General features: G+C 41.9%; 1 protein-coding gene across 1 annotated transcript in view; it reads right to left on the reverse strand.

Moving 5' to 3' along the window:
* TRPC6 (transient receptor potential cation channel subfamily C member 6) overlaps positions 1-7,320 on the reverse strand; it is an 81,894-nt gene extending 74,574 nt beyond the window's left edge. The window contains 3 exon segments of the mRNA XM_018070985.2: positions 7,176-7,249; positions 7,251-7,298; positions 7,300-7,320. Coding sequence (XP_017926474.2) covers positions 7,176-7,249; positions 7,251-7,298; positions 7,300-7,320 — 143 coding nt within the window.
* Positions 7,321-10,968: the final 3,648 nt, after the last annotated feature.

The raw sequence follows: 10,968 nt of genomic DNA on the forward strand, positions 1-10,968 counted from the left end.
TGTGTGAAAAAAGCTCCAAGTATTGGGTTATTACCACTTGGCAGGCCTAAGATATGTACACATAGAGTAGGACTAACAAGGTTTACCAGTATGACTTGGCTATCCATTCTAAATAAGGGGAGAAAAATCATGACTAGAAAAACTGAAACATGTAGACCACAGTCAAATATCTTACTGAAGAGAAAGAAAATGTAAATCAGAAGTGCAATAGGATAAACTCAGACTGGGCCAGGAGGAAAATCAGCACAACCAAGTGTCCATCTGAACTAACACCAGTGTTGACAGCAGACAACAGGAGGCAACAGACCAGCTCAGTAGTCCACCCCTTCAGTCTGCTGGGCACATACCTATTTGCTAGTTAAGCTGATCAGCTTAAAAATACATTTGAGGAGAAAATAAGACAGTTGTGGTTGCCAAGCCTTTCCAATGACACCTTAGTCTCAGGGTAGTTACTCTGCAGCTCCAAGTCAGACACTGCCTTCTTGCATGTGGTGGGTCCCTATGTGTTATGGGGAAATCAAGATTCTCTCTCTTCAAAATAACAATTCAACTGTATAGCAGTTTGCCCTGATTGGAAATATATGAGGTCCTCTGTGCAGCTCAGGGACTTCAACCTGTCATGTGCACATCTATTGGTGTACCTTACTGGGTTGAGCACAGATCTGTTAGAACACCTATCTGTGCACAAGGTCAGGAGGGGCTGCTGCTGCTGGAGGTCACTTACAACTGAGTCAGTTTGTAATTTGAACCTGCTGAAAGCCTGGGCCGTCTAGCATAACTCCAGGACCGTCAATAGACTAGGACTTAAATCAAAAGAATATGAGGTGCCACTTGTATGAGATCCACTGATTTTTTCAAAATTTGCATGGCCAGCAGATGTTGCACCCAGGTCTGGAGTCCTCAGCACAAGAATGACTTGGACCTGTTAGAGTAGGTCCAGAGGAGGTCACGAAAACAATCAGCAGGCCAAAGCACCTCTGCTATGAACACAGACTGAGAATTAGGGTTGTTGAGCCTCAAGAAGAGGCAGCTCCAGGGAGACCTCATTGAGACCTTCCAGTACTTAAAGGGGGTTTATGAAAACAAGGGTGCGTGGCTTTTTACACATGCAGATAGGACAAGAGGGAATGGCTTTAAACTAAAACAGGAAAGATTTTAGATTAGCTGTTAGGAAGAAATTCCTTACTCAGAGGGCACTGGAATAGGCTGGCCAGAGAAGTTGTGGATGCCTTATCCCTGGAAGTATATGAGGCCAACCTGGTTGGGCCCTGTGCAACCTGATATAGTGGGTGGAAGACGGGTTGGAACTAAATGATCTTTAAGGTCCCTTCCAACTCAAACCATTCTATGACTATGATTTTGTAACAAAGCACAAAGTTTCATAAAAACCCTCTGGACTGAATATTCTGCAAAATTGTTAGTGCTGCAGCAGCACCAGACCTTCTGATCTGTATTCTGTTTTCTGTGCATCAACCATGATCTTTTGGTTTATGATCCTTCTTTCTACCTACATAGTAAGGCCTCACAGACTCTAAATATTTTTTAAAATATCCTCAGTTCTTTAATCTCTTTGATAAGGTAAATACTGACATCAAAACCAGTATTTAATCATGTTCTAAGGACAAAAAAGATCTTCGGTCATGTTATTCCAAGCTGGTAGTGGTCAAGGTTCATTTTGGTTTTAATTAATAACAGTATTATGACTAAGAGCACTACTGAAGGAATGTTTGAGCAAAGAGGTGGGCGTCGCACTGCTTCTCATGATCTACTTTTACTATTATTATTACTACTATTTTTCATGTTTTATTTCATCACTAAAATTCCACATTTAAAAAGTGGCTCATCCACAACGAAGTTTTCATTCAGCAAATCTACATCTACAACACTGGCATTTTGTTCAGATCAGTAACTTTTTTTTAAATAAAAGGAAGCTACATTCAACTCTTGCAGAAAACAAGTTATCCACGCTTCCCACATAACTTTGAGAACATACCTAAAAATGACAATACTTGATATTTCACTTACTCAGGACTCTTGTAGTAAATCTCACATTTCCTTCCTAGTGTCAAAGCCTGATTCCCCCTCACCCCCCAATACTGACAAATATTTATTTAAACATATTGGGCTGGAGGGGTACAATAGAGCCATGCTGACAATTGTATTAATAGTATGAAAAACTGTAGTGGTATAGAAATGGATATAAAAAATAAACCCAGATTTCATTCAGTCGTCTTCACATTATACTCCACAACTTATTCCACTAAAAATAGTACACTTGCTTGCATATTGGTCAGTGATAAATAATAACCATGCTACTGCAAGACAGAAATGTTAATCCATTCTGTAGAAAACTGCATGTCATTTAATTACCATTAAGCTTTTTGCCAACACTTAATTAACAAAACTTACATTAAAATACTGCTTATCAATGCAAATCCTTTAAGCCTCCCATTGAGTAGACCCTGTGTGCGAGTGGCTACACTCACATGTGCACAAACATGTATGTAAGACTCATTGCATGCACTTTAAGTTTGAAGCTTTTTGCTATGTCATTGCCTGGACTGTATCACAGCTTGAAATATGAAACTAAGTTATAAAGAATTTCATGAATACAGTTTAACTGCCAAAATTTTCTTTTGTTCATGTTTACAAAGCTGGAAAGTCTAACGCAGCTTGATGACGCAGACCCACCATGCCAAGTTGCCTTTATTTGGGGATACCAATAGTTGGCAGGAATTCTTCAAGTAGCCAGTTATTACAACCTTCAGCTTCTCTGGTGGCAAATACTGCTGGGAGAGTGTTTGACAAAGAGCATGCTTGTTATTAACATTTACAGTGAAAAGTATCCCATATACATCCCACACATTTCTTAATCACTACCCCACCTTCCTCACGTAAATTTAAAAAATGAGTTATATTTTCATGGAAATCTTCCAGTTTTATAAAATTAGGTCCCACAGGGAGGTGACTTTCATTTGTTTGGTAACTATGTAAGAGCTAGGGTATAAATAAACTTACAGATATATTGCAATGGCTCAAGCAAAATTGATTATGAAGTATGAGCATAGGAAACTGTTCACATATTATAGCTGACACTCACTGTTAAATTAGTGAGTGTACATAGTGAACACAAAAGTGCCTAACAACCAAACCCAAGAAATTCCACAGGCCTTCGCCAGAAATTAACATATGTGGGGAAAAAAGCCTAACTGAAATAAAGATATGCTTAACGTTGAAAGTGAAGCATTTTCTTAATACTGGTAGGATATGCAATGCAAACTAAAGGCTGCATTTTCTGGGCCTTGGAAATAATGGTGTTGTTCTTTTACTCAAGACCTCAGGGACTACATTCAGTCACTCAGAATACGAGAGATTCAGACATGATATTTTTTTTCCAGTGCCCACTACTATGTAGATCCATCCTAAATCATCCTAAATCATAGGAAAGTGTTCCATACACTAGGCTATAAAAGGAAATGACCCCCGTCCATATCAACTCTTTTACCTTTTTCATCTCAACAAAACTAGTACAGCATATTTTCAGAAGATATAACATCTCAGCAAAGAGACTGGCAATCTGAAACACAGCTGCCACATTGTACAGTACTCCCTGAAGAGATTATGTCTAATGAAGATTCTGGAAGATAATTTTACAGGTCATTTCAAGCAAGACAGTTGAGACTAGAGATAAAAATTATGCTGTCAATAGCAAACACTGTTATATTGCAGGCAGAAAAGAAATCGTAAAACATATTATTTAACAAAGAATGGGTCTTAAATGTACTAGGTTTGATAATGCCAAGAAACACTTGATGAGAAAACCACAAACACTGAGGAATAATCTATACCTTCAAGACAGTTATGCACAACAGAACCTTTCTTCCCCTGTTTTCATCTGATAATTTGTGTGCCTCATTTACTTTACAACTGACATTTTAATACACAATTATCCCTCCTCACATGTATAAGAAAACATTTATTTTTCACAATACAAAATACTTTAAAGTATAAATAAGCAATATAAGCAGATGTCTGACTGAATTAGTGTCTTCTCACTAGTTTAATAAACTAACAATCTGTTCTTCAATAACATTTGTTCAGTGGGGAAGTTTACATACAAGTGCTATCACTTTCAAATCCCATTGCACATCAGCACTAGGATTTGGAGTTAGACCTTAAAATGTACTTTCCATTCTATTTTAAAACTTAAAATGGGGCTCTTTGCCAATGAAATACTTGCACAAGAGGGAAAAAAACAACATATCCACATTTTTGCATTTCAGGAGTCAATCTTCTGACATATAGGTTGCAATGTTTTTTGATACATAAGTGGCAAGACTTGATGACAAGATGGAAGAGGACTATTAGGAAGAAAGTATTTCTTGTATATAATTTATAACACATAATTATTAAATTTTTAAAAAGAATTCTACAGATTGCTCAAATTGTGGTTCTCTTATCAAAAAGGTTCTGAATTCAAAAGAAAAGCAAGATTTTTCAGCACAAAATCCCATTAGAATTTTGTTTTGCACCATACCACAAATAAAGGTAAAAACCTTCTATCCATTGCTACAAGACAGTGTGACCCTACTGGCACAGCTGACGAGGTCAAGGTACAGTCTTGAAGTCTTGCTTACAACAAAGGTAGTGGCTATCTTGGACACAATAGAACTGTTCTCCAGAAAGAAGAGCTAAAACTACCAGAAATGGTTCTCCATAAATGGTTTGGATGTTTAGTATTATCCAGCCACTATATCACTTAACAGCAGTCACAAAACAACATATGAAAAATATATTCTACAAACAACACACCCAGTCAGCATTAGCACTAAATCACCACTTGAGAAAAACTATTCCTTAGTATCAAACTACTTTTGAAGCAATAGTCACATGCCATATTACTATTACACCAGTAAGCATGTTACCCTCTCAGCAATGTTTAAAAGGAGGTACAACTCAGCTTTTTTTGGACATCAGCTGTACTCTGCATTAATCACCATAATAGTATCAGGAAATACTGGTAATTTGAGGATTTTTTAAAAAAGTAGATAAAAGTGTTATTACTGAATGTAAATGATAAAGAGTAAAAAAAATTATATCCGAAACATTGCCCATCTGATATGTTTGGTCTTATGAAGGCCACTAACAAAACTAATGTCTTCTGGCTGAAAAGACAGATCTGCAAAATGTACCTCAAATGTGATGGAGGTGGAATTTAGGCAGGAAAATTCAGAAACTGTGCTTGGTAATCACTGTATCCTGGAGGAGCCTATTTACTCACTGCATTCATCCCTGTCAGCCAAGGAACTCCTGGCAGTGGTCATATGTAGGCATTGTCTATGGATGTATGTGAAGTGGTTCTTTTCCATATCCAGAGAAACCCCAAAGGACAGCTTCCCACACCTAACATGCACGCAAAAAAAAGCACTGCCTACTAAAGCACCCTTTTTAAGCAGTGATTATATAAATTTGAGAAGGGGTACATTTCTCAATTTACACCCTCTATGCATATCAGGTAGCTTCTGTCTATTCTCTCAAAGACTGATGGAAACATCTTCTATCAGTGAGGGACTCCAGGGTACTGGACTTACCTGTATAACAGAAGCAGTCATCTAGGGCCCTGACATGACATAATTGGAGATAAATTTCTGTGTTTAGTGCTACCCTTGTTCCATAGAGCAACTTGATCGGGATGCAGGCTTTCCTTTTGGCCACTGTGGGATCATGAGAGGCAAGCTCCACGCTGGGAGTGTGCTGGACCAAGACCTTATACTCCTGAAGTTAAGACAGCAGCACCCCACAGACTTGTGGATTTTTTTTTTTAAGAGAAGCTTTGAAACGTTTATGTGACATCTATCCTTTCACAGCTGCACAACCATTCTGAATGAGTAAACGGCAAAGGAACTTCAGAATTGCCATATTAGTTCAAGCTGAAGTCTACTGGCGAGAACCAATCTCTGAACTAACCATCATAAGGTTTTTTCTTCTGAAAGGATTCATTAAACAGGTGTGTTCATATATTTTGAGATGAGGTTTAAGTCCGATGTGCCATAATGTATACTGTTATAGCTACATGAGCATAGTGAATTAGTGATCCACAAAGACACTTAGGAATAGCCATAACAGCAGTGAATTCTGAAAACACTGGATGTTCTTAGCTGAGTTTATAAATATTCAAAAACTGTGAGTGTTCCCAGTTTCATTGCTTTTATTCCTTGCCTATACCCAGGTAGTTGGCAAGTGGTTGGTAAGTTGCTCAAAGATAAAGCAGCAAATATTAGGAAAAGACTGATAATAGAAATTTACCAGTTAAGCAACAAAATACCATTTGTACAAAGGAAAGTACACATCTTCTGGTAATCATCTGAGATTTTAGGACTCATCTTACACTGCTTAATATCCATTTTCCCCCTCTGTGGGATAGCTTCTCCTCAGAGGTATTAACAAGTGGTAATTACAGAAGTCATGCTAACCACACATAACCAGAAGGACACTATCAACACTGAACATTAAGCGACCTGGATGTTAAAAAGTTGTGGTTCATGGAACCTTTGTAATTTATGCTTATGTAATTTAGCTTTATTGCATATGTTGTTATACCTTGCTTTTAAATGATAACTACTTGGCAAAACTCACCCGCCAAAACTCGCATAATGAAATTATGTGAGGCTATATGACTGATGAAATACAGTAATGAAAGGAAGACAGGTTTATGCATATGCTTGCAATGTGCACTCTCTCAGTGGGAGCAACCGATTGCAGGAGGTAAAATTTCTGTAATTATATTAAAACTGACGGTATCTACTGGGTTTATGTACAACCGACGTCTCTCGCCCCACTCTACACAGCTGAACCCAAGCCACCCTTCGCATCCCTTACAGCGGGGCAGGCACCACGGGCTGCGCAGAGGAGGACACAGGTGCCAGCTGGGCACGGCGGTGCCAACGCTGCTCCTCCGCCTTTCCCAAACACAAACACCCCGCTCGTCCTCCGGAGAGGGCGAGGGAAGATGACAGGTCCCTGCCGTGGGCTCAGCCCCAGCCCCCCGCCGTGCCCCCCGCCGGCCACCACCTATCCCGCCGCCGCCTCCCCCCTTCCCGCGGGAGGCAGCGCAGAGCTCCGCGCCAGCGCAGGGGGAGAGGGAGGGATCCCCGGCTCCGGCCGGCGGGACTCACACGGGGTAGAAGGCGTAGGGCGGCAGGGCACTCTCCTCGCAGGGCTCCGCATCCAGCAGCAGGTAGTCCTGGCTTGTCGTTCCTCCGGGTCCCGGGCGCCGGGGAGCTGCTCTTCCGCGGGGCCATAGGGCTGCGCCTGGCTCATGTTTGTCCCGCGGCCGGGGCGCTGCTCCCCCGGGCAGCCGCCGCCGCACGGGACCGGCGCGCTCGGGTGTCCCCTCGGAGCTCCGCGTCCCCCGGGCGGCGGGCAGCGCGGCGGGGCCGCTCCCTGCGTGCCCCGGCGCCGAGGGGTCACGGGCAGTCGGTGCCGCCCGCCGTGCCGGAGGCGAGGCGCAGCTCGGAGCGGGAGCAGGAAAGTTTGCGGCGGTCAGCCTGGCGCGGCTGTCCCCGCCGGGCGGAGAAGGGGCGGGAGGTGGGGAGGGCTGGGCGCGCGCCTCTCGGGGCGCTCGGTGCCCCTCCGCGCCGCCCCCCGGCTCCCGCCGCCCCTGCCCCGCACGGCGGTGGCGGCCGGGCCCGCAGCGCCCCCGCACAGCGGAGCTGGCCGTGACACCGCCTCACCTGCGACCGCACGGCGCAGCCCCCTGGGCAGCCCTGCACGGGAGCGCTGCCCCGGAGAGGGGCCATGTCCCACTGACCGTGTCGGCGGGGGCAAGGCCAGCCTCCGCCGCTCTCCTACAGCACGCCCGGGGGGTGGTCTACAATGAATCCCACCGAAACCTCCCTTGGGAATTAGGCAGGACCGGCAGAGCGACCGACAGTGGCTCCCGCGGCTGGGGAGCAGAGCTCTCGACTTTATTGTGGCTTGGCAATTCAGCCTGCTCTGTGCTGTTGCTCTGGTGTAAGTGGTCTAGGAAGAGCGTAAGTGAAAATTAATGCTAACCCAGCAAACGCAGAAAATCTGCAACTTTAAGTCTTCCCTAGAAATTGAAATATTTCCCTGCAAATTCCATTTCCTTTTCAGGCTCTCTGAAACATCTTTTTACAAGTGCTGTTCACTTGTTTCAGTGAAGAACCAGTTTTGAATCACCTCTAATAATTTCAGTTAAGTGCAGGGGCAAAATATCACATATCATAGTAAAAAAACCAACCCAAACCCAATAGTTTTGCAGTAATAACCTTTAGCAAAACTCAGTTCACTTGTATTTCTCAATTCTGTTTCACTGGTAGCACTTTGTTGGATGATATTTTACTTAGATACATTGTAATACTTGAAATATAACATAATTACAACTTTACTAGGAAACAATGTAAGGCACTGAAGAGATAACATATGACCTATAGGCATCTTTCACATTAAACATAATACTTGCTATTTCATAAGGGAATATTTAGACTTAAATGATGTAAATGTACAGTTAAAAAATTAGTGCATCTAAATAAAATTGCTCCCTCATTCCTGGCTATGTTCACATATTGAAATTCTTGCCAGTGTTTGTGTTGGAACAGCACACAGCCCTATACTCTTTAGGCATGCACACCTTCCCCTGACTTGGTGATGTGTTGAGAAAATAACTGGGCTAACCCCAGTACTGTCATTTGCAAAGCAGGCATACATTGCCTGTACTCTCCACCAGCCCTTGCCAGACCATGGTTTTAACAAGTGCCTGAGCCTCTGAGACTCGTTTCACCTACTGAACTGCAAGAGGAGAAGGTGTATAAAGAGATCCACAGCTCATTTATGTGGTCTTTAGAGGAGGTTCAGAAATACCTGCAGTCAAATTTCTGAAATTTCTTCTGTCCTCCTAGTTATGGCTCTTAAAATCACTCTCTAATGGGTTTTAGAAATCTTCCTTTCTTTGTAAATAATTTTTTTCTGTTAAAGAATATTTTGTTTTAAATAGGAGGTTTAGTACCAATGATACCACGTGTATTTTATAGTTCTCATGCTGATTCTTATTTCATATAACTATAAAAACAGATATTACAAAGTTATGTGCAGTCTTTGCATTTGAGAAATACGTTGTTGATAATATCTCACATTTTTATTGTAAGAAAATTGTTTGCCAGAAACAGAATATTTTGTGATGGGAGGAATTTTAATATATTCCACTGCTCTTGTGCATAACCATTTAATTTCACTTGTTCTACTCTGTTATGAAGATACAGTGCTTCTCCACTTAATGTTTTTTTCTATATTCCCAAAATATTTGAAGGTTTTTTTTATTTCTCCCTTTCATGTCAACTAGTCTATTTGATATTAGACTGATGTTTCAAATCTTTTCTTCCAGCCACCTTTTTACCCCCCTCCCTCTGTTCTTCTTTTGCTCCCCTCTGGAATATTTTCTTCATTCTTAAAGCTAATATCATCCTACCTTTAATTTCAGAGCCTTCATAGACACTTTCTCTATTTTATTTTGCTGCTTCCTTCAATCTTGTTCTTACTGTTTGAGTGCCCCTAGTATTATTTCCCATCTTCCCCATGATAGTTGTGCATCTCTCTCAGCTTCCAGGTGACATTTCTCATTTTCTCAGTTGCAGCCTTTCCTACATCCCAAACCTTCCTTAGTCTTCATTCTTATTTCAGCTTCATAAGTTCTGGTATTCCAAGAGGTACTCTTACTTTCTCGTAGGTCCCAAACTTTTCACAAATTCTGTAGCCACACTCATAACTTGCAGTGATGACACAGCTGTGTGATTTTTCAGAAACATTGGGCAGACCAAGTCATAGGAACATAAAATGTTCAGCACCTTTGAAAGAGAAAAGGATGCTAAGCTGAAATTCTGAATCTTTTCAACCTGATTTATATTTTTAAAAGTTCTCTTTCAACATACTGTAGCAGTTCTCTAGTCTCCATTGTCTGTTTACAGGGTAAAAACATGCAGCACTGTAGGAGTGGGATATACTTCTACTAGAGGTCAGATAAGCACAGATCTTCTGATGTCTGAGTCACAAGATGATGGGAACCCTGGCTAAAGGTGGTGTGTCCTGTTGTACTTACAGTCCTTTTGATACATTTGTTTTGGAATGGTTCCAGGGCAGAGGAGTGAACTTGAATCTATTTCCTTTTTTGAGTAATAGTGTGGGGATGATGATTCCATTCTGTAACTATCTGAAAGCTAGTGAGGTTAAAGAGAATTACTTGTGATGCCAAGATGCTTAGATGAAGAAGCAAGGAGTGGTTCTTTCCTTCTGTGAGAGACAAGGAAGGAGACTCTTATTAGAGTACTACTTTAACTATTCATTACCTTTCTTGCAGGCCTTTCCAACACCAAAATGAAATGTATATATTACTCTAGCTTTGCTAATGCGTTGGTATTTCTGTTGCAAAGACGAACATATGCTGTTTTTAATGAATTAGCCATTATTGATATTTATGCAGTGTTTTATTAGACATTTAAACTGCAAATTGAATTACAATGAAATTGCTGTTCTGGAAAAAGTTATCAGATCTTCACGGCAGTATTTCCCATAGTTTGTGTGTTATTTGGTAGTGGAAGGAGGGAGGCTGCAGGGATGGATTCTGTGAGAAGCTTCCAGAAGCCTCCCCCATGTATGATAGAGCCAATGCCAGCCAGCTCCGAGACAGACCCACCACTGGTCAACGCTGAGCCCATCAGCAATGGTGGTAGCTCCTCCAGGATAACAGATTTAAGAAGAGGAGAAAATTACTGCACAAGAGCAACTGCAGGCAGAGAGAGGAGTGAGAACATGTGAGAGGAACAGCCCTGCAGACACCAAGGTCAGTGTAGAAGGAGGGGGAGGAGGTGCTCCAGGCTCTGGAGCAGAGATTGCCCTGCAGCCCATGGTGCAGCTCATGGTGAGGCAGCTGTGCCCCTGAAGGCCACGGAGGCA

The sequence above is a fragment of the Manacus vitellinus genome, unplaced genomic scaffold (genome assembly GCF_001715985.3).
Source record: "Manacus vitellinus isolate BGI_N305 unplaced genomic scaffold, ASM171598v3 scaffold_2_pilon, whole genome shotgun sequence".
Lineage (NCBI taxonomy): Eukaryota > Metazoa > Chordata > Aves > Passeriformes > Pipridae > Manacus > Manacus vitellinus.